Source organism: Papio anubis, chromosome 12, assembly GCF_008728515.1.
Source record: "Papio anubis isolate 15944 chromosome 12, Panubis1.0, whole genome shotgun sequence".
In the NCBI taxonomy this organism is placed as follows: domain Eukaryota; kingdom Metazoa; phylum Chordata; class Mammalia; order Primates; family Cercopithecidae; genus Papio; species Papio anubis.
The window spans coordinates 41507106-41531634 of record NC_044987.1 but is presented as its reverse complement, the minus strand read 5'-3'; the positions used below and the strand labels follow the sequence as shown (position 1 = coordinate 41531634).

At 41.8% G+C, this 24529-nt stretch overlaps 1 protein-coding gene and 1 long non-coding RNA gene across 7 annotated transcripts in view; one reads left to right on the top strand and one right to left on the bottom strand.

Moving 5' to 3' along the window:
* The window catches only part of FAT3 (FAT atypical cadherin 3), a 703955-nt gene that overhangs the window by 667331 nt on the left and 12095 nt on the right, over positions 1-24529 (top strand). For all 5 annotated transcript variants that reach the window (XM_021926426.2, XM_021926429.2, XM_021926427.2 and 2 more), the window contains 3 exons: positions 6875-7343; positions 20831-20984; positions 22859-23514. In XM_021926426.2, coding sequence (XP_021782118.2) covers positions 6875-7343; positions 20831-20984; positions 22859-23514 — 1279 coding nt within the window. The remainder of the gene's footprint in view (positions 1-6874; positions 7344-20830; positions 20985-22858; positions 23515-24529) is intronic.
* On the bottom strand, positions 364-22850 carry LOC103877811. Of its 2 annotated transcripts, none has more exons than XR_637648.4 (3): positions 22748-22850; positions 938-1072; positions 364-853 (listed from the first exon to the last, which is right to left on the bottom strand). It is a non-coding gene; the product is annotated as an uncharacterized LOC103877811 (long non-coding RNA). The 2 variants fall into 2 exon arrangements; XR_004177415.1 differs by having other exon boundaries at positions 22723-22828.

The window sequence follows — 24529 nt, the reverse complement described above, 5'->3', positions numbered from 1 at the left end:
TTCTGGCGCCTTCGTGAAAACAATAATAATAATGGTAATGGGCCAGGTGCAGTGGCTCACGCCTGTAATGCCAACACTTTGGGAAGCAGAGGCAGGTGCATCACATGAGGTCAGAAGTTCGAGACATGCCTGGCCAACATGGTGAAACCCTGTCTCTACTAAAAATACAAACTAGGCATGGTAGTGGGCACCTATAATCCTAGCTTCTTGGGAGGTGGAGGCCACTACACAGTAATCTGGGTGACAGAGTGAGACTCCATCTCAAAACAAACCCCCCCAAAAAAATAAGCAAATAAGATAATTATAATAACAGCTTTTTGCACATCATTTATTTTTATTATACAGCTAATATGATAAGCTTGTTATATGTTATCCCCATTTGATCAAGAAGAGGACAGTGGTTCAGAGAGGTTATTTTCTCGAAGTTGCACATCTAATAAGTGATGAGGCCTGGACCCCACACTCTAGTCTCTCTCACTCCATGCTGTTAATCTCCACACTATTCCTCACTCTCCATCTTGCTATTACAGCTCATTTTTTAAAAAATCACATTCTGGGCATCTGTAGACCAGATTCAGCCTTCTAGGATGGAGGAAAGATGGCAGGAAAAGGAAGAAGACGTGTTTCATCTCGTGCTATTCTCACCAGGTTGCTATGTCAGCCTATCGTAAATGCTCTTCAAAAACATTCAGAGTCCGTCCAGTGGAAAATGCCCTTTCACATGGAAATGGCAAGAAATTGTTTTCTTCCCAAGGTTTGGGCTTAAAGGGTACATGGTGGACCTTTCCAGCTTCTGCCCTTTGATTGTTTGATATGTCAGATTCAAGTTGATTAGGTGGCCCAAGCTTTAGTCCTAAAGACAGATGAGGAAGGACAGAAATAGAGAACATTAAATGCCAGTGGGTTTCTCTTAATGATCACATAGGGCTTTACTTACCCACATCTGGTATTGCCAGGTATTACTTGATGGCCATAGTTGAGTGAGCAGGGAGTCGAAGTTTAAAAGTTGGTTACTTTTGTAAGCAGTCTCCCACTATCCTTATTCATTCAACTCAGAATTCTAATTTAAGATCTGGAAAGGAAAGCAATGTTTTTAAAAGAAAATAAGAAAAGTACTTTGGATGCACAGTTTTAGAGAATGATGCATTCAAATCAGATATTCATGGTGAAAGAAGAAAAACTCAAAAACCTAAGTCCTGCCTTTATTTTCTCGTGGCCCCGGAAGCAGCGTGCCTTGGGTCAGTAGATCATTTTCTAAATAGCCCTGAGAGTTGAAGTTTTGCTTAATTGCTGGGAAAGTGTTCTGAGCATTCGGGCTCTGCTTGGGCCTCACTGACCTTTCTCTCTCCTCCTTCATGCTCTAACAGGGCTGGTGGTTGAAAATAGTTTCTATTAGTAAATCTCTTATAGAGCATTAAATCTGAGAGGGAACAAAAATATTGAACCTGAATGGCTTGATCCTAAAATGGAGCTTGTAATTTGACACTTCACTGGCAAAAGTCTAAAATGTGCAGATCCCTGAGGATAGGAAGGAAGAATAATTAAGCCTTTTAGGCAGCTCCAGCTCCTAAGGTATATTGCATTTCATGAAACAAGCATGTTTCTGAAAGTTGTGTAAATTGAATCTCGGTAAATGGAATTCTAATAAACTAGAGATGGATGCTATTTGAAGGAACCCTTCCATTAATCCCTTTGTGATGTGAATAATCACTCCCAATCTGTCTGTTCTATAAGTTTGCTTTTCATATGTTGGGTTTGCCCAAAGCAGGACACAGCTGTACTAAACTATTGCAGTTATTCTCCTACAGTCGCCAGGAATATCCACTAAGGGGATTTGAATCTGTTTGCTTAACATTTTCAGCCTCATGCAAGATTTAATTTCCTTGGCTTTAGGTACAGTATGTGCCTTGCACTTTGGTTCAACAACTAAGCTGAAATGCTTTGTTTAAATTGCACCTCTTGGTTGTTTATATTTTTCCGGTCAGAGCACATTCTCTAAAAAGTACTTAAAGTACTCAGTGGGGTGAAGGGCGCCCCTTACAGACAATTAAAGAATTGCACAGAGACCTTGAGAAGTGAAAATACTCACAGACAAAGAATATCACTGTCTCTCAGCAACAATAAAACGCACTCGTTCTTCTGTTTACCATTGATACCCTATCTTCTTCCAAAAGAAATTCAAGGCTTACCATAAGCATCCAAATGCAATAAAATGAAAGTACTATTAAGATGAAAATACAAGGTTAAGAGCCAACCAATGAAGTCGGGTAGAGTAGAATATCATTATGAGAAAATCTAGACCAAGGAGAACTACTTCAGTAGAGCCCAAACCATAACTGAGTTTCCTGGCAGCCAAAGCAACAATGAAAATAGATAGGTTCTGTGATTCTCCTCACACCTATAAAAGAAACATGGCATTCTTTCTCAAAGGGAGATCTGGAAAAGATTTTTTAAAAAGAAGAAGAAGAAGAAGAAAGAAACATGTCAAATCACCAGAAGAGATGTAAGGAGAAATCAGTAGAACACTTTATCTCTGTGTCAGTCTTTCATCTCTAATATTATGGCAAAAGCACAAGGAGAATATGATTGTTAATCTAGAACTATCACATTTTTTTGGGGGGGGGGAAGTTATAAATGATTCATTGCTACATTGTGATGAGTCTGAGACATGGCTAGCTTCAAACCCCTAAACTGAAGGGAAGATAGGGAAAGCTCATTTGGTTTGTAAAACAACCCACTTAGCATGGCCAGATCTTTCCTATTATATAGATCAAAAGAGTAACAAGGAAGCTCCCTACAAGATTTGAGAGTTTCAATGATCTATTTAAGAATGTCACCAAAAAGTAAGTTAACCTTAATAATTACATTTTGTAGTAATAATAAAATACCTAAGAGTTTATGAAGTACTTTCACATACATGTCATTTCAATTCTCATTCCCCTTGCATGTAGGTATGAGTGTCTACTTTTTTTGCCTGTGAGGAAACTGAGGCTCAGAGAAAATTCAGTGACTTGCTCAAAGTGACAGCCAGTCAATATCACTTTGGGTCTGGGCCTATGACAGAGGAGAGCTGGTTGGGGAGTTAGATATCTTTTGATAAACTCCTATAGTTTATCAAAAGAAGAAATTCAGAGGGCTGGGATGATTATGCATTCATTTACTCATTTAAAACACTTAATGTATACCAAATGGCTATTAATGGCAGCCTTAAAAATCGGTTTTTGTATTTTTGTTTGTTTGTGGGGCTTTTTTGTTTTTTGAGATGAGATCTCACAATGTTGCCCAGGCTGGTCTCAAACTGATCACTTGATCCTCCTGCCTCAGCCTCCCAAGTAGCTAGGACTACAGGCACTTGCTCTTGTGCCCAACTCAGGGGGAAAAAAAAAAAAGTTTTTAAAACATCCCTTTTTCAAAGAATACTGAATAATCCTCTTACAAGTTCCATGATTATTATGCATTTGCTATAACCACACACCAAGGATCTGAAGCAGTAAGACTTCATGCCATAATTTACACTTTTTACTCAAAATCCTACTTTCCTGCAAAAGTGGGACTTCTTAGAACTCTGATGTCTTGTCTTCCAAGCCCCAAGATACTAAAAATCCAGGGGAACGCACATCACTGATTTCAAATGATCCTTCGAATCTAAATATTTTGTAACATTAGGGCAACACTCTCTCAATTAAGTATTTCATTGAACAAATTACCTAGCTACACCCCAACCCTAGCAAATCATTTCAGTATCATTGCTATAGACTTTTCTTACACTTTCATGCACACCTCAATTTCTATTAAAATAGCTTCCCCTCTGATTTGAGAAAGCATCATTCTCTTAAAGAAGACCCTTAAAACTAGGTGAACCCTACTCTGAAGACAGAGAAGAATTAACTATGATCAGAATATGTTTTCCGGTGTGAGAGAACACAGACATGAAAAGACAAAGTGTTCTTTTCACTCCCCGGAATAATACACCTGTGCAATAGCAAAAGATTGTTAACTTTTCACAAGATAACTTTTGGCATCAGTGTTCTAGTTTGTCATATAAACAAAGCTGGTAATTTCAACCTCCTAGAATTTTGACAATCCAAATGATTTTTGTTTGTAAGAGGCTGAGAATCGTGTAGGCATCTGGCTTCCTTCATTCAGCGATGTTGCTGCTGTTATTTTTGCAACAAAAATAAAAATAAAAAGGAAGCTTAACCGTGCTGTGTTAGTATGGGATAATTTTATGTTCCTCAGTTATAGAACTCTGATATATTTGAGTACATCGGAGTCTTGTCATTTCTCCCTGGTGAATATGTAACTTGGTGATTATTCAAAGAGGTAGGAGGTGGGGGTGACAGAGGAGAATGAACCAAGTAATATGTTAATTGAGCATCTTTTTACAAAAACTTAGATAAATTGCACTCTCACCACCAATTTTTCATAATAGACTGAGGACACCAGTTTGTAGCCACAGAGTTAGCAGGTGGACTGTGCCAGAAAATACTCCCCAAAGTCACATTTGGTGATTTATTACTTACATTAAAATACAAATATGTAAAGTATCCAGGAGTTGCCATGGAGCAAGTATTCTGGTATGATTTACAGTATCTATTCATTCAATTTTGTGGAACCGAAAAAAATGACAAAGATGATAGCATAAGATTACACGTGAGGCCAGGCACAGTGGCCCACATCTGTAATCCCAGCACTTTGAGAGGCCATGGCGGGCAGATCACAAGGTCAGGAGATCGAGACCATTGTGGCCAACCTGGTGAAATCCGTCTCTACTAAAAATACAAAAAAATTAGCTGGGCGTGGTGGTGCTTGCCTGTAATCCCAGCTACTCGGGAGGCTGAGGCAGGAGAATCCCTTGAACCAGGGAGTTGGATGCTGCAGTGAGCCGAGATCGTGCCACTGCACTCCAGCCTGGTGATAGAGTGAGACTCTGTCAAAAAAAAAAAAAAAAATTACACCTGAAAGCTCTCTGAAAAGAACATAAATAGTTGTCTTTTTACATTTGCACATTTGCATGACAGAGCAGAGTATGTATGTTCTAACTGTGTATGATATGGCTAATCATTCTGCAGTGGACACAGTAGCCTTGAAAAATAAGCCACAGCAGTTCTCTCTGCTCTCCAGACCCAAACCCAGAGGGGCCAGACCATTCTCTCCAGGAGACCTGAGTGGTACATGACAAAGCCTGAATTTGATTCAGCATTCCAAAATTCCCACAGCTCTGTCTGCTTCACAAAGCCCCCTGCCTTCTAGATACACATGTTTATGTGGCATGACCTATGAAATTTTATGCAGGATGAAGAACATGGAGCTACAAAGGCAGAAATGAGAGTCCCTAAGAATTCAGTTGTCTGTACTGAAGCATAGAGAAATATGCCACGTGTGAGAATGAGAGGTGCTATGATAATCCTGAATATGTCTATTATGAGTTAAACGTGTTTCACAAAGACTGCTTCAGTCTATTTCTGTGAATTCATTTTCTCTGTACCTCCTTGGCTGTTTGTAACCTGGAAGCTCTGGGTTGTCCTGTCATTTCCTTTTCTTTCCTTTTTCTTTTCTTTTCCCAACAAGTGTCTGTTCTCTGCACAGAACTGTGAATGCCAACAGACTGGTGTTCCTGGCATGACTCAGACACTGGCCTCCACAAGGTCCTCTTGCTGGTCATAGACATAGGCCAGAAAAGAAGCTTTTGTTTCACAATTTCTGGCTGCGAATCCCTTCATGAGCAAATGTACACTTCGCTAGACAGGGGTGCAGCACTCATTCCCCGGATCCCAAAGCCACCTTGCATTTCTGAGAAATGTAGAACTGGGTGGACGACACAGGGGATTCAAAGGCCTGTTTTCTTTGCAGCAGTTGAACCTGGGGCTCCATGGAGGGCCAGTCCCTGCTCTGCAGCTCTCTGCCAGCAAGGATCCTCCATAGCACGTGCTTTCTTCCTGTGTGTGATGTCTCCTGGGATTAGCCTCCTGGGGGCAGTGATGCCCTTGCTCCACCAATGTACTCCAGCAGCAGGCTGGTCTCTGTTGTCGCACCCCAAACCAGGGCTGGGAGCATTCACAAAGTGTGGGCCATTAAACAAAAGATCCTTCTGGAGGGCCAGGTGTCACAAGTGATCGAGATATTTTAAGCAAATAGCCAAGCCCTGAGCACCTTGGAAGATAACCTTCACCTAAACCATGAGCATCATCCTAACAGACTATTTTAAGAATATGCTAGTGTTTAATATAGAGCAGCTTTTAAATCTTAAATGTATACAAAGCCAGGAACTAGGAAATTTTTCATTTCTACCAGGCCTCTTTCTTTCCCCTGTGGCACACTCATATAAATGTATTCAAGGAACATATTTGTGTGATTATTTGATTAATGGCCATCTACCCTACTAGACTGTCAGCCACATGAGGGCAGAGACGATAACTCTATTTGCTCAGATGGTCTCCTTGGCACTTAGTACACTGCTTAGCATATAGTAGATGTTCAATAAATGCTAATGAGTTCACCGAAATCATTCCTGTGGTGGTAATGACTAAGAAGGGTGCAGAGAATAAACAGACCCCTAAACCAGATATTGCTGGGAATTTTAAAGGGTAAAGACCCAAGGAGTAGAAACATTCTTAAATATAATTGTGGATATATGAAGGTGTGCCCATATTACTAATCACAATATGTGAAATGTAAGGCATGCATTTTCATGGCAGGTAAGGGGGAGGCAGAGTGGTTAAAAATCAAACCACAACAGACTTATGAGTAGGGCAAAAGTCATGTCCCCATTCCAGCCTTCTTGTGAAGCCCCCGGGCCGACCAGGAGCAGGGTGTAGGGAACATACTCCCAGTTGAATATCGAGAAGTGCTGCACTGTTCCTTCCCCACGCAGATTGTGGATGGCAAGCTGTGGTTCCAGCTGGACTGCGGCAGCGGCCCAGGAATCTTGGGCATCTCGGGCCGTGCTGTCAACGACGGGAGCTGGCACTCGGTCTTCCTGGAGCTCAACCGCAATTTCACGAGCCTGTCCCTGGATGACAGCTACGTGGAGCGGCGCCGGGCACCCCTCTACTTCCAGACGCTGAGCACGGAGAGTAGCATCTACTTCGGCGCCCTGGTGCAAGCAGATAACATCCGCAGCCTGACTGACACGCGAGTCACACAGGTGCTCAGCGGCTTCCAGGGCTGCCTGGACTCGGTGATACTGAATAACAACGAGCTGCCACTGCAGAACAAGCGCAGCAGCTTTGCGGAGGTGGTGGGCCTGACGGAGCTGAAGCTGGGCTGCGTGCTGTATCCCGACGCGTGCGAACGCAGTCCGTGTCAGCACGGGGGCAGCTGCACTGGCCTGCCCTCCGGGGGTGAGTATGACTACACAGTGGGCACCCGCCTGGGGGTTTAAGGGGAGAGGGAATGAACTGCAGGGGGATCCCTGCCCTCCCAACGCAAGGGCTCTACTAGAGAGGAATATTCATACCCAAGATGCTTTCCAACCTTCTCAATCTGCTTTAGGGAAGCCTCAGCGCTTGACAGTTACAGGAGTGTCCAGTTTCGCCAATCGTTTGCAGCTCCCCATAGGTGCAGTGCAGTGGCACAGGGGCCCAGAGAGGCCATCAACTCCACCCACTCCCCTGTTCCACCCCTGGCCTTTCAAGCCAGAGGAGGTTGGACGAATTGGACCCCCTTTTAAATATGCCCTCATGAGCCACCTGCATGTCACTGCAGAATGATAGTAGCGCTCTGAGTTATGACACCCACGCACATGAAATTGCTGACCAGATGTAGACATGCAACCTTACTAGAAGCTAAGACATACAACCTTACTAGAAGCTAAAGGTTACTAGAAGCTGTCCACCAGGAATAGGAGATCTTGGAACATACTTTCGCAATGTGTGTATTAAAAATAAGTCTAGTTACAGCTTTATAAAGGAGTAGAAAGTCAAGAATAAGGAGCAGAAAATTTACATAAAATCTCAGGACAGATAAGCACGCAATGAAGGCATGATGCTTTACTCTAATATTTTTTTTCTCACAAAGTACATCATGAAGAAGAAAGAGGAGAGTAGACATAAAAAAGAAAACAAGAAAAAGATTTATAGAGAGTTTCTTTTGTTTGAGGGAAAAGCCAAGATTATTTAAGTCCCAGGAGTCTAGAGATAAAAGAATCCCTGACTTTACCAAGATGCAGTGTCTGTGTTAATGTAAACTAGGTCAGACATGCTCCCGGTTGAAGGCTTGCCACCTCCCAACAGCCCAACCACTGATTCCACTTCAGCCCCTTTGCAGAGTCACTCAGCAGTCGTGTGATTAGCAAATTTAAACCTTCCTCACAAATCACTTAGAGATTCTGCTGTGCACATTACCATCTAACGTTCGTGAAACCCAACTCCAAATTTAGAGTCCATTTTATTATTAGAATGTTATAAACTGTCCATGAAATGATGCACTGTCGAAATACAGACCCCAAAGTTGTTTAGACTTGCATACGTTACTACCACAATGAGGGCCAGGTACCCTGGGGGGAAATTTCTGTCGTCTCGATTTAAGAAATCTATTTGCTGTTTTTACTGTCTCAGCAGTATATGTAAATAAAGGGTTGTTATGGTGCCATAATTCCCAAATGATGGGCAGTAACTATACTTCAGTGGTTCTATAAACCAGCCCATTATGACAAGTCATGGCCAGTTTTTCACCAGGCGAAACAATTCTGCTAGTGTGAGCCATCTACGATATATAAAAGGAGCATATAATTAAATTGGGTTGAAATAGAACACCACTCCATGTCAAATGCTGGGTACATAGCCACAAATTGTAACATACTTTTAACGATGGCAGGACGTTGTTTTTGCTGGCAGGGCTATGGGCTTCCACAATGGATTATCTTTAAAATAATCATAATCATCACTGTATGAGGGAAAGAGACTAGGGAATCTTGCTTTGCAGTGTGCATTTTACTTTTCAAAAAATTTCATGAAATCCTTTAGCTAAGTATTCAGTGGAAGTATGTTAATTAAATGACTATGACCCACATGGGGAATAGCAATTTTCTCTATTTTTAACTCTCTTCATTTAACCATATTTCAGCACTGATGACCCGCTTGCCATATACTTTTCATATAACCTAGAGAACTTGTCTTGCCCTCTGTAGGGCCCCAGCCTTGCCTATAGAGCACACTCTCCCATCTACCTCTTTGTCTTCCTGTTCCCTTCTTCCTTCTGTGATTGGGCATTGGATCAGGATTCTACAACAGGTATTCTTTCTTCCAAGGTGAAATAGCCTCTTGTCAGTTCAATTTTCTCTTTTGTCTCTGGGGGCTTATGTTTTCCTAAAATGAAAATGGTATCTTTTCTCACCTTCGTCTATACAGCTCCCTTCTCGCAGTCCTATTATCTCTGTTCTGTTGCGGGAGCCCTGCAGGAGCATCCCACACCAAGCCTATTCCCAAGCCTGGCCAATGGGTTCTTATCTCAGTAGACACCCAGACGGGTCCCAGGCGGGGGAATTTGGGAGTCTCATGACAGCAGGACTGGGCCCAAGGCTAGCAAACTCCTTGCCACTCACCAGGAGATCCAAGAAATCCAGGACTTCTATTGCTTTCCTAGGGAGCCAAGGGCACGAGATTCCTCTTCTGATGTGTGAGGAGGTACCTACCTCTTCCTGGCTATAGGGGTGAAACCTTGGCTTCTAAGAAAAGTGGAAAGAGAACCCATTTTCTTGCCCCTATTATCTGTATCAATATTATATCAATAGAGGAATTTTTGCTATATCCTGTATCCTATCTGCAAATTCCTTAAATTGGTGCCAAATAAGGGAGAGAAAAAAGGCAAGAAAAGAAAGAATCAAAATTTGGACTTCACTTCATGCCTATGAAACTATGAAGCTAATTATAAGGTTACTTAAAAGAAAAATCCTCTGAGCTGTGAGTGATAGTTTAAAAAGAACAATAAGACCAAGTCTTTAATGAAAGAATATTTATGCCTTCAAGAATTCCCTCTGGCTGCCAGGGAAGTCTAATCACAGGAAGAGACAGTGTTGTTTCCCCCAGATCAAAGACTAGGCTGCGTGAAGTGTTCAAAGGGGAAATTTGGGCTAGAGATAGTAGAGGCAGGGAGCTTGAAATGAGACTCCTTGCACATGAGACTAATAACAAAACTTAATTGTTTGAACATTTTCTGTTGTTTGGACCCTTTGCTATGTGTTGCTCTAAAATTTTAGGACACATGTTTTAGCATAAGCATCCCCTTGACCACTGAAGAATCCTGGAGTATTGGTCATTGGCTCTCCTGGCGGCAGACTCCACTCTCAAACTGAGGCTATCCTAATACATTCAGAATTGTTAAAGCAGGCAACACACAAGAAGCATTTTTCTTTCAGGGATGCAGGATTCTGCCCCAACCACCTCTAAGCCCAATCAAACCCTTGGCGTGAAAGTCAGGGAGGCCACAACTACTAGCTTGGAATGACACAGTCAGCAGGTTTGATCAGCATTATAACTCTTGCTGTCCCAGGAGCAGGCCATGGGAACCTCAGGGGAGTCAGATTCCAGAACACTGACTTGTAATGAGAGTATAAATATGACTCTATAAACCAACCACAGAGAGAAGGCTCTCTCTCGGTAAAGCCTTAAAATTATATGTATTTCATAAACATTAACTGGAAATAGCAACCACTGTGGAGAAGCCATGACTAGGTCCCATTGTGATCCCTGCATTTCCAGATGCAGTGGGCAGGGATCAGCCCAATGTCTGAATAATAATATATCAACACCCACAGTTTGAATAAGGAGTACTCAGTCCTCCATGCCTTATCATGCTTAGCTCAAGCCCATTAATGAAAAACACATTTGAAGCCAGGCAGTCACCATGCCATAAATAGTCATTCAGGCAGCATGGCATGAAACCAGAAGCCTAACTCCTGAAATGGAAACTTGGGGAAATTCTTAATGGTAAGAGCTACCGCTTGTTAGACTCTTACTATGTGCTTAGTAGTGTGATAAGTGCTTACCTTGAAAGTGCTTATGCCATGGGACATTTAATTCTCACCACAGTACTCTGAGGTCAGTACTATTCTCTCCCACCTACTCACCCTCATTTTACAGATAAAGAAATAGGCTAGAGAGGCTGTCAGTAGCCTGGCATCACATAGCTAGTAAAGTGGTGAAAGCACACTGGCTGGGTGCAGTGGCTCACACCTGTAATCCCAGAGATTTGGGAGGCCAGGAATTCAAGGTTATAGTGAGCTATGACCATACCACTGCACTTCAGCCTGAATGGCAGAGCACGAACTTTTCTCTAAACAAAAAAACAAAAATTAGTTTCTCAAAACAGTATGTAGTGGTATTGGTTTATATTTTTTCCTTAAATATGCAATGGTTAAAGAGAAAAACAAAAAAATATTTTAAAAGTGGGAAAGATGGGATTTGATCCATGTTTGTGGACCCCTTCCCCACCAGCCTGTACTCTTAACTCTCGCTACTCAGAGTGTGTTCCAGGGACCAACAGCATTGGCATCACTGGGAATGTTGGAAAGGTAGCATCTCAGTTCCCACCAGAAATCCACTGAATCAGAATCTGTATTTTAACAAGATCCCTAGGTGATAGAGTGATTTATCTCCCTGTCTCTGAACTGTCCTGAATCCTGGGGAAACTTTGACTTTTTTTTTTTTTTCTTGTATTGTATATAATGGTTCTCAAACTCTGAGATGCATCAGCATCACCTAAGGACCTTGTTAAAATGAGACCTTGTTATAGAAGACCCATTTGATTGCTATTTACTTGCCTCCAGTATTTGCTGTCCACATCAGGAACTTTCTGCTAGGTCACTGAATCATATTTGCAGACTTCTGAACTTCCCTATCAAGAAAATGTATCAGTTGGAAGTTAAGGGGAAACAAGCAAACAAACATACAGAATCTGAATTGGCAGGAGTGGAATTCAGGCATCTCTATTTTTAACAAGCCTCCAAGGAGTTTCTATGCACACCCTTTGTTTAAGAACCACTGACATTTGAGAATCCTGAAAACTCTGTATTTGAAGAAGTGCAAGTCAGTGGATTCCAGGAAAGGTAAACAGACATAGCACATTCAGAAATTGAGAGTCAGATGCACAGCCTGCACTTGAAAAAAAAAAAAAATAGTATAAAGATGGAGCTTTGTACCCCAGTCAGGAGATTTTGGTAACTCTGAGCTCCCTTTCAAAGATAAGAGTAATAGTGTCTGCCACTTCCTCTAAGCAGTTGTGAGTATTCTCCCTGTCAAACTGCATGAAACAATAAGTTCTTGGATGTTGCAAATAGTTTGCATAAAACTGTTTTCAGTAGCACTTTGGATCATGGTTTGCTGAATACTTTGTGTCCCTAACTTGTAAGAATCTAGATAAATTTAGTCCATCAAACTTTAATCAAGTACCTGCTTGGTGCTGAGCTCTGTGTTGAATTCTGGGTCCTATTGCTTTCTCTGTGACCAATGGATGCCACTGATGATGCCTCTCCAAACAGCTGGTTTAAGGGAATTGAACAGGGTTCCCGTACATGCTCCGCCCACTGGCTCACTGAGCTTCGAGAAGGGAGATGTCAAACTGCCAGTAAATATGCTGTGGACATAATTTGGCTGAGCTTTTCAGCTTATGGAAAAAAAATTTTCTGGGTGACTGTCTTCTAAATACTGACTTCGTCTTATATTTTTGGTACCTTGGAAAAAACCTCATTGTAACAGCATCAATAATTATAGACACTAACAGAAATGCTCAAACCCTAAAGTAGGTTATGTGCAGATACATACTAGAAGGTAAGAATTTACTGTGTGGCTAATGTTAACACATTAAAGGTTTCCAGATCCTCAAAGAAAATATTAGAGGCTTGGCCCAATATACAATATATAAAATGTGAGTCAGCTTTCCTAGGGAAAAAGTTTCACCTTCAAATTAATTTTTGTTTTACAAGGTCTAAAGGTGTTGAATGTACCGTTTGGTGAAAGAGAAAAGTCAGAATGACTAAAAGTTGAAATGGCAAAGTAACTTCAGCTGCAACAGGGCTTATGCTCACTCATAATTAGCATCTCACATGATAACCTATCCACTAGTTTTCTCATACTAATTGAGGTTCGCATGGACTAGAGGTTTGGATGTTTCCCAGTCTTCAACCTAAACATCAGAATTAAAAAACTCCCATGATTTCCAGCTGTTTGGTTTATGAGCAATACAGAGAAGAAGCTGATTTCAGGATCTATAGTAATTAACAATAATTACAACAATAAAGCACCTAATGTTGTGTGCTGCATTGTGGTTTGTGAATCCAGGAACCTTATTATTCTCCATGAAGTGAGTATTAGTGAGCCTCATTTATCAGATAAAATAAGGAAGTTCCTAGAGGTCAGGCCGTGGTCACACCCAGGTGGTGGGTAACACCAGAACCTAAACTTGTACCCAGTGCCTCACCACCACATCACAGCCACCCCGCGAGTCTTGGAAGTTCTTGGAGTTTCTAAATGAAGTCCGTAATTCAGCAAGCAGAGTGGTTGATGCTGACTTCAGATCCCAGGGGCTAGTTACACATTTGTCATTATTTCCATTTTTGTGCAGCAGGCAGATGTTTCCTTATCAAGGCAGCCAAACCTGATCAGAATGATGTTCACCTACACTGGCAAGCAGGGTAGAGAGTTCAAACCATAACCTGGATGAATCAGTTGGAAAATGACTACTAACTCAAAGGAGTAAGACAGGAATTATCTTGGTTATTTGCCTACACAGCCCAAATTAATGCTATAATTGCGTATACCATTTCCATTTTTGCATTTAATAGGTTTTGCAATGCTCTTCTTTGAGCAAGGAAAGGAGGATTCATTTTAAGTTGCTCTGGGTGCAGATTTCAAAACCATCTGCATCTGCTATAACTAGAAGGATTGTAAACAGAAACACAGCTTTGAGGCAGGATTTAAAAATACACTTCTCATTTTGCCAGGATTTGAGGGGAGAGAAGCTATGGCTCTTTGGTACATGTATCTCCACACTAGTAGGACCATTTCCTTTCTAAAATCTGAGAACTGGCATAAAGTGCATCTGCCACTCATTGACTGTGTAACCTTGTGAAACCCATCTTATTGACGCTTCAGTTTTCTCATTTGTAAAATAACTACAATAACAATACTTATGGCATATGGTTGTTGTAAGAATTAAATGAGATAGAATACACAGAAAGGTCTTAGAATTTTTCACATCACGTGATAAGCTATTATTCTTGTGAATTATTTCCTTATTTGATATTCTCCCCTCTGAACAAGAAAAAAAAATCAACTTTTTAAGAATACATTGAGATTAACCATTGATATTTTTCTTTCACATTTACAAAAGTGTTAAATATTATTTGTGATCGAAAAATGCCTAGATATCTCTTAGAATTTTGTTCACTTTATCTGTGTTTTATAGCAACATATGGTAATGCTTGGGAAGAGTAGAAACTTTTTATTCTATTATCTTTATTATTTAATGATGATTGAATTCCCAGAAGGAGTGTCTAAAATTGTCCATCTCACCATATCTTATCTGCTTCCCAGAGACTGATGGGAAGTAACCACAAGCTCTTCTTTCTTATCCCTACAAACTAATGAGCTCAGACTCAGTGACAAGTTCTCATACAGTCTTGTAGAAAGATTTGAGAATCAGAAAGCCTAGAGTCAAGTTTAAACTCAGTCTCTTACTAACGTATGTTGAGACGGAGTTTCGCTCTTGTTGCTCAGGCTGAAGTGCAATGGCGTGATCTTGGCTCACCACAACCTCCGCCTCCTGGGTTCAAGCGATTCTCCTGCCTCGGCCTCCCAAGTAGCTGGGATTACAGGCATGCGCCATTATGCCTGGCTAATTTTGTATCTTTAGTGGAGATGGGGTTTCACCATATTGGTCAGGCTGGTCTCAAACTTCCGACCTCAGGTGATCTGCCTGCCTCAGCCTCCCAAAGTGCTGGCATTACAGGCATGAGCCACCACACCCGGCCAACTATATGTTCTTGAACAAACAGCTTAACCTCTCCAGCACCCCTGGGAGTTGAGATGTTAATGAGGCCTGTTCTTTTTCCTTCATAGGATCATTGTGATCCTTCATAGAATGACTGAAAGTGATTTAAAAACACTAAAGCATTAGACTACTTAGTATCATTATGGCTACTAACGAATGATAATAATCATTATTGATATTTTTTGAATTATTAATAATAGGGCTCATACCAGGATAATGAGATTATAAATAATATTTTGTGAGAACAGGTTAATTTTCATAAACAAGCCTTTTCACAGAGACTGAACAATAGGTATCACTCTTCTTTCATTAAAAAAACAAACTAATCTGATCACTTTTTAAAAATTCCAATGGCTTTTCCTTCTCATTGTGTTAACATAAAACTCCTCCAAATTTAAAGTTATAAAAGCAAGAGTTCTTCCAAATGACTCTGCCTCCTATGCCCCAAGGGTTTGCAATCATAAGATCCTAGACAGTTTGCTGCTCTTTCTGATAAACAGAGAGGGTAGTGAAGTGTAGTTGTTAGAAATACAGTTCAGGACTCAGGAGCCAGACTGCCTGTGTTCAAATCCACACCAACTTCGTGACCATGACAAAGCAATCAGCTTCTCTGTACCTCAGTTGCCTCTTCTATAGCATGCTTCTAAATGGAGTTTTTCTGTCTTTGTATCCTCAGTGCTTGCCATAGTCCCTATTCCAGGGGAGAACTGGTAAACCAGTTCTCTAAAAATAAAAGCCCTGATTTGTAGCATTTGCTGGTGACTGCGGTGTAAGTACTTCCACCATGGCTGATGTCAGGCTACCCGTGGTTTAACAACTGACCTGCCAAATTCCTGAATATTTAACAGTCACCTCTTGGGACCCTGTATGAGCTGGCACCAGCCACACCACCATCTATGACTTAGGCACTCAGTCAGTGTGGATATGTTCATCAGTCAAGCTGGCTGCTGCATCAAGTAGTGCTAGATATTCCACAGAAGATTATGAAAATGACAAAATTCGGAAGGAACTGTGTGTGAGTAAAATAGTGCTCTAGAGGTAGTTTCTTATTTTAAATTCTGATTTTCCAAGGCACAGAGACATCAAATTGCTTCTCTGCCATCAGATCAAAAATCAGTCCCATGACCTGAGTTAGAATCCAGTTTCCATGATAGTGATTTAAATGTCCCTTAGATCTGGACAGCCCTCTCCTGCCCCCATGTGCTTCTGATATAGTTTTATTTAAGAAGCTGTCAAACACTTGCCAAAGAGGAGCTGGAGAGGGAGTTTTTGCTGAGTTTATCTACCTTGCCTTGGACTCCCCCCATTCCTGACTTTCCTCCTCATCATTGATGTGCTTTTCAGGGTCCTGTACTGTGGTTGTCTAAGATTAGAGTCTAAAAAAGAATCTAATTCCTCCTCACAAGTTACTCTTTGTCTAAAGGCATGCCATCATAGCCAACGACTAGCCAGGTGACACAAAGAAGCATTTTTCCCAATCGCAGCTGCCTTCAACAATTTTCAATTCTATTAAGGTGAGCAATTTCCCAAATCAGCATCACTTCAAGCCAGCATACTTCAGACTTCTGCCTCTACCCAGAGACCTCAGGCTGGCCTTCTGTAGACATAACTGGCATCAACAGTGGCCTTTCCTTAGGAGCTCCTTGGCCTTTCCTTGGCTTTGCATTTAAGGGCATTCTTTTTCTAATATGTGTGTGTCTCTCTCTGAGCCTCAGTCTCTTACCCTCTGTGTTTCTTGTTGCCAGGAAGGCTGGGGCTCCGTAGTCTCCTCCACTTGGAAATAAATAGATTTCTCTCTTGGTTCCTGCACCTGCCTCTTGAAGATAAGATTTTCTCTCTGTGAACCTATGAATACACACACACACAATCATTCTTCCTTCTGTACATGGGAGTTATCTGTAATGGGGATTCAGCAAAACATCCATGAGACCATATGCCATTTCAAACCACACATTTCTAACTATCTTGTATCTATAGCGATCAAGCTATATAATCCCAGCATCAGTCACTGACAAATTTGGAAGAGGAGAAGCCCAAGAGCCCTTCCAGTAAGAGTGAGAATGGTTCCTTGCAGTACTTACAAAAGGTCTTAGATATGGGGAAAGCCTTTTTGGCCACTTCAGGGTAAGGGTGGCAGCTTGCTGTTGCAACCCCACTACTATGGAAGTAAAGTTATTTTTATATGAGTCATAAGCCCATAGAAGTGAGGAGAATGGGGAAGTAGACAACACCAACACAAGTTTGGAGGTGGAAGGCAGAGAGACAGGTGGTAAGGAAGAAAGAAAGAAAAGAAGCTCTTAGAGACCTGGATTCCAGCTGGTACAAGGGACTGAATTCCGAAAAACTCAGGGGACTGAATCCCCAAAGACTCAGGAACTGGAGGCACCAGTTACTTCTGAAGGGGAAGAGATGGGGGAAAGAGCTTAAAATAAGAATTGCTCAAAACGGTTTAGAGGCAGTCAGGATTCAATCTGGATTCCTACCCTCCTTCTGCACAAGCAGGCAATCGCTCCCCCGATGCTATGTGTGGTGATGTTGAAATGCAGGGTCTCAGGTCTGGAGCATGCCAGACACTGTGCTATACAGGGGTTAAAGTAAATATGATGTGCTCATTGGATGCTGAGACTCACAACCACCCCTCCTCTGCTACCATCCAACCTCCCAGTGTTAGAAACCAGGCCTTTACCTTCCCTCTGAGCAGATGATAAGATGAGCCGTTACTAGGGAAAATGACCATGCCAAAGCTACTGACTCAGTTTCACAGTTGCTGAGCCCCATTAATGTGCTCAGAGCTTCTCAACAGATTTCTAGTTTTCTATTGCTATACTCTTCAATGTGAACTAATAAGCAATGGTTACAAGTAAAGAAATCCTCTCATGTGGAAGATAGAAAATGTATTAGAGTTCTTCAGAGAAGCAGAACCAATAGGAGATATATGCAGCTACTCCTCAACTTATGATGGGGTTATATCTCAATAAACTCGTCATAAGTTGGAAATATCTTAAGTAAAAAATGCATCTAATACACCTAACCTACCGAACATTATAGCTTAGCCTAGCCTACCTGAAACACATTTCTACGGAATCTATATTGCTTTCACACCTTCATAAAGTCAAAAAATCGTAAGTTGAACAATCATAAGGCAGAGACCATTTGTGTAGATACATGAGCATGTGCACATACATAAATGTGGAGAGACACTGATTTCAAAGAATTGGCTCGTGATTGTGTGAGCAGGCTGGCTGGTTGAAAATTCATGTAAGAGTTGATTTTTCAGTCTTGAATTCAAAATCTGCAGAGTAAGCCAGCAGGCGGGAAATTCGGGTAAAATTTCTTCCATGTTACAGTCTTGAGACAGGATTCTTTCTTCATAAGTCCTTGAACTGAATAATGAGGCCCACCCAAATTATGGAGAGTAATATATTTCATTTAAAGGTAACTGATTATAAATTTTATCATACCCAATGAGACTGACAGCTAAAAATAGAAATAAATAAATAAATTGATAACATCCACAAATACCCAAATACCTTCATTGCAACATCTAGACTAGTGTTTGACCAAATATCTGGCTATCAATAGGCTACCCAAGTTGACACATAAAATCAAATATCACAGAGACCAAAACAAAGAAACAGAGAAAAGCAACTTGGAAAAAACTGCAGGGAGAAAACTTCATAAAAGTATTATTAATATCCTCAGACAGATAAGAGAGGATACTGTAACCAGAGCCTAGAAGCAGGATGTTACGTGTGAAAAAAAATAAAATAAAAACTCAGTGCACAAAAAAAGTTCTTGGAAAATGACAAATTAATGAAAATCTCAATAAAAGTGAAGGAGATAAGAAACTCTCACAAAAAGTAAAGCAAAACCTCACAGAGATGTAATATAAGAGAGAAAAAATAAAAAATAGAGGAAGGTCCAGGATATCTGAGATCCAAAAAATAGAAGTTCCATAAAAACAGAATAGGGAAAACAAAGGAAAATAAATTACAAACAAAATAATAAAAGAAATTTTCCCAAAGTGAAAACACAAAAATTTCCAGATTGCAAGAGCCCACTGAGTACCCAGTATTGGCTGAAAATAAACTCATATAAAGTACATCCCTGCAAAATCTCAGAAAATTGGAGGCAAACAGATCCTCCAAGATGTTAAAGAGGGGGGGAAAAAAATTACATACAAACTCCAAGAACCAAAATGACTTTGGATTTCTCAAAAGCAACATGGAGGGATTGCTTATAATTTTTTACACAACCTAACTGTCAAAGAGGTGTCAGGGTGAAGTAAAGACATGTTCAGCTATGCAAAGTGTCACCAGATTTCCTTCCTATAAGCCCTTTTGGAGGAAGTAACTGTGGAATGTGTTCTAGTGAAATGAGAGAGTAAACCAAGAAATAGGCAGACAGGTGATACAGGACTCACCAGATCCAACATGGGAGAGCAGGAAAGCAGGGCCAGAGGGCAACATTCAGGGTGGAGCCAGTCAGAGGGCCTCAGGAGAGACTAATTCAGGGGATGAAAATACAAGGAAGCAGAGACAACTAAACTCAGAGAGACCTGATTGATGAAGAGTTTCCAGTTAAATCAACAATCAATATTCAGAAATAAGCAAGCGAAAACACTGGATATTTTTTAACTCTAGGGGAAACAAGTTAGGCATGAATATAAAAATATAATCGAGCTTACTACAGGACTTAGCTGCAAATAACATTTCATTGTCATCATAATGCAAACACTGATCATTGACTTAACCAAAATTACAATACTACAATATATTGTGAGATTGGGTCAGCACAAGAGGTATTCCTATGTGGTGAGGCTAAAGGTTTGAAATTTAAAAAAGCATAGTGGAAAACTAATAGAAAATGCCTAACACTAAAATAATCACAAAATAGTCAACTACTATGGAAGGAAATATTGAAATACAAAAAGGAACACCCAGGTTACTTTGGAGGAAGTGTAAATGGGAGGGAAGACTGCTGGTGGATAAAATAAAACTTGTAGAACTACCTTCCTCTTTACTATGTGCATGTATACCTGTAATTTAAAAAAACAAATCTTATGGTTTTTTTTTTTAAAAGGAGGGAAGAAAGAACACCCTTACTGGTTATTCATCCCTTCCATCTCGAGAGAGAATGCATCTCGAGAGGTCGATAATGCCTCTTTCCACATCTGATATTTCATATTCTCTGTAGTGAGGATATTATATTACTAGCAATTTCTGCATGATGGGCTTATGAGGGAAGAAAGTGAAAAAAATGCAAAAATCAGGATCAGACCAGGGGAGCTGGGCAAAGGCTGGAATTCTTTCTATTTCCCTGTGCCTTTGCCAATCTGGGGTCATTTGAGTTGACAAATATCATTTTACCTGCTCTCCCCTCATTCCCTCTCCAGGTGGGATTTCAGTACTTGGCTAAGGAGAAAGAGCACAGGAGATAGGACAGTGACTCAGAAAAGGAGGTAGCGTGGTATCAATAGTAAACCACTCCTATCTGGAAGCATCTGCCTTGTGCAGTAATAGTGTCGGGGAGAAAACATCTTCCTCCCCATCTTGGATTCCGCTCTTGAAATCTGTCCCTTGGGAAGGTCTTACAATTCTCACTAGCATTCGTGTATGTGGTTAATTAGGTGAATTTTTGTGGGCTAGCAGGAAATCCAAACTGCAACTTGGCATTTTAGCGGCAAGATGTTTCAAGCAATCAATTTGCTAACCACCTTTGGAATTTGGGCCCTTCCTATGATACAGTTCAACAAAGAATTAGGAGGACATATTATAGCTGAGTCCAAGCACTCAGCCCTAGCAGGGGCATCCGTGGCTCATGAGGTCCTCTGTTTCCCCAGGCTATCAGTGTACCTGTCTCTCACAGTTTACGGGAAGAAACTGTGAATCTGAGATTACAGCCTGCTTCCCAAACCCCTGCCGGAATGGAGGATCCTGCGATCCAATAGGAAACACTTTCATCTGCAATTGTAAAGCTGGGCTCACTGGAGTCACGTAAGTGAGATTATATAAGTGTCTTTCTCTACATTGTTCTTTATTGCTACAACAAACCAGTAAGCAATTAACGAGGATAAAATATTCGCCACTAATAGTAAAGGCAAAGGGTTAACATCTGCACGAGACATATAAGGAGTGCTTACAGGTGACTAAAATGTTAATAGGAATTATCTCTGGGTAGTAGGGTCATGAGTAATTCATATTTTCTACTTTATGTTTCCCTGTATCTTCAAAATTGTGTATGATTACTATGTAGTCTGTAACTAGGAGAAAAGAAAGTCATCTAGGCCACCTAATGTTTCTATTATAATTCTGAGGCAGACACACTACCCATTTCCGCAGAATCCATTAACTGGACTCTACTGCCTATTGTTTTTTGATCATTCTGAGAAACTGAAACTTACCTTCCCTTTGCAAACCTTTCTTTCCCTAAGAAATAAATAAATTAAATGTTTGCCAAAAGGAAAGAGACCATTTTAAATTCCTAGTAAAATGCCACTTTCAGCCATCCTTGATCGTTTTAGAAGTATATATATGTAATCTCAGGCAAGTGATATTCTAATTACAGATCAGTCTTATGTATTCATTAGAGCAAATCTCCCGAGGACTTTACCAGGAAATACTTAGCTGACTTTGAATCGTTGGATGTAATTTAAAGTAATAAAGCGGCATTTATTTTTAAATACTTTGTGATTCTGACTAATTTCCGGCTGACCTCACCTCTATCTGTTCAAATTAGGGACATTTGGGTACATTTTAAAAGGTAGATTACCAAAAATATAGGTGATCGGACCTTTTAAATGAACATATCAGAACAATTGCTGAAATAGAGAAAAGTGAAAAAGAAGGTCTATGTTCTCAAATATTATTAAGCTAAGAAAGAATAAGACTGAAACACTTGCCTTATAATTATGCTCAAAGTGAGCCATGGATTGCTTTAAAGAGAATAAAATTGATTTAATTATTTTTCATTAGAATGCTTTAGTCATTTTTCCTAAAAATCTACATGAGTATTAGCCTTTAACATAAGCACAGAATGTTGAAGACATGTAACCCTCCACCCACCCACCCCCTGCATCCCCCAGCTTCCCAAAGGGACCAAAAATTACCGTAGCCATTAGAGGAAAATGTCAGAACCAAAGACTTTCCTCTGGGGGAAAACCTATAACCAATATATAGATTCACAGCTCTTTGTCTGCAATTCTACAATCCCAAAAGCTCTGCGAACTTAAAGGGTTTGGAGTATGTTAGTGGCAAACTAATTGGGTGGCAAAACCTGTTCAAAACTGTTCTGAGGCTCTTTCTACTCTTTATTTCTCTCATTTAGTGTGAATATCCATATGTTTCACTGCAGAAACACTGGTATTTTTGATTATGGGATACTACGGCCAGCACCAGTTTCTGTGAGGGGGAAGAGTATTTTACATAATGTGAAAGATATGTGCTGCATGTCCTTGCTAAAATTGCACAATTTTAAATTCTGAGATGCATCTCCTCCCGCGGATTTGGAGACCAGTACCTTTTCAATAGCATCTGTTATTCTTTCTCTTTCTCCTCCTCTCCTCTCCCACCTCAGTCTCTTCCTTTCCCCAACCCAGGTAGGAAAGGAAGACCTGGGAGAGATTGGGTTGGAAGGAACACCTTAACGCAAAGTGACGATTTGGGGACCACAGTGGCCATATAAATGCCTAAACTAGTTTCCCCTTCCCCCCCCCCCCCCCCCCCCCCCACCAACCATCTTTGTCCTGCTTCATCTGTACCCTTTAGGTGCATCATTTTCTTTTAAAGATGTCTGTGTTTTCTCGAGCTCCAGTATCCCATCGTGTGTGCACAGGTCCTGACGGTGGGGAGGGGCTTCTGTGTCGCCGCAGGTGTGAGGAGGACATCAATGAGTGCGAACGAGAGGAGTGTGAGAACGGAGGCTCCTGCGTGAACGTGTTCGGCTCCTTCCTCTGCAACTGCACGCCAGGCTACGTGGGCCAGTACTGCGGGCTGCGCCCCGTGGTGGTGCCCAATATCCAGGCTGGCCACTCCTACGTGGGGAAGGAGGAGCTCATCGGCATCGCCGTGGTCCTCTTCGTCATCTTCATCCTGGTGGTCCTCTTCATCGTCTTCCGCAAGAAGGTCTTCCGCAAGAACTACTCCCGCAACAACATCACGCTAGTGCAGGACCCGGCCACCGCCGCCCTGCTCAACAAGAGCAACGGCATCCCGTTCCGGAACCTGCGCGGCAGCGGGGACGGCCGCAACGTCTACCAGGAGGTGGGGCCCCCGCAGGTCCCCGTGCGCCCCATGGCCTACACACCCTGCTTCCAGAGCGACTCCAGGAGCAACCTGGATAAGATCGTGGACGGGCTGGGAGGCGAGCACCAGGAGATGACTACGTTTCACCCCGAGTCGCCCCGCATCCTGACAGCCCGGCGGGGCGTGGTCGTGTGCAGCGTGGCCCCCAACCTCCCCGCCGTGTCACCCTGCCGCTCCGACTGCGACTCCATCCGGAAGAATGGCTGGGACGCGGGAACTGAGAGTGAGTAGGAAGTGGTAATGCTCACCCCTCTGTGCTTACAGGGAACCTGCAGGGGGCGTTGTGCGAGGACGCTAAGGGAAGGGAGAGAGACCTTGTGGGCAGAGCATTCGCTATGACATGCTGGAGTGGAGTGTTCACACAGGCTCTGGAAAACTGTCCTGGTTCCGATTCCCATTTTCAGATGGGAGAAATGAAGCTCAGAGAGGGTAACATCATGAGCCCAAGGTCAGGCAGCTGCTAGTTAGAGGAAATCAGTACCCCAACCCAAGTCTTCCAGGCTCCAAAACCCATCCTCTTCTCACAATAGCGGGCCACTGGTCAAAGTGCAAAAGAAAAGAAGAAAGTAGACTAGTTATTGTGTATAAATTATAATAGTGTGTGTTTCTGGGCCTATGTACAAAGTGCAAAAAGCCACGTCAGTGATGTCCAGAAGTGCACTCTGGAAGGTTGGAAGAAGAGAGTATTTCCGGTCTTAGAATGAAGACTTGAGAGAAGCAGAGGAGCCCTTCAGTTGGACCGTGATGAATTAAAGAGTCTGGAGAAAGGAGGATATTCCACCACAGGGGGGACCCATGTGATCAGAAGAAAAGCAAGTCATTTCTTCTTGGCTGGAATGTAGAGACCATGAAACAAGAGGGGGATCTACAAGGCAGAAAGGTGGTCTGAGCCAGACGGTGGTGTTTGCCCCTTCACTTGGCCTCATACAGCAACATTCTAGGTACAGGGAAGAGCCACAGGTGCAAAAGTCCTGGGATGGGAAGAAGCTTGGTGTGTAGAAGAGCACAGAGGAGGTCGGTGCAGTTGGTGCTTGCATTTTAACAGCAACACTATTGCAGGTTTTTAACTAAGTGACTGTCATGATCTAATTTACGTTTTTTAAAGCTGGCTCTGGCTGATCCTAGGAGAAGAAATTGAACAGGCTTTCTTCCCTCTTTGGGGGAAGAGAGCAACTTAGGTAGTCTCTGTGAACATCTATGTGAGAGATTGTTTTCCCTGCTGTTAGTATCCATCACAA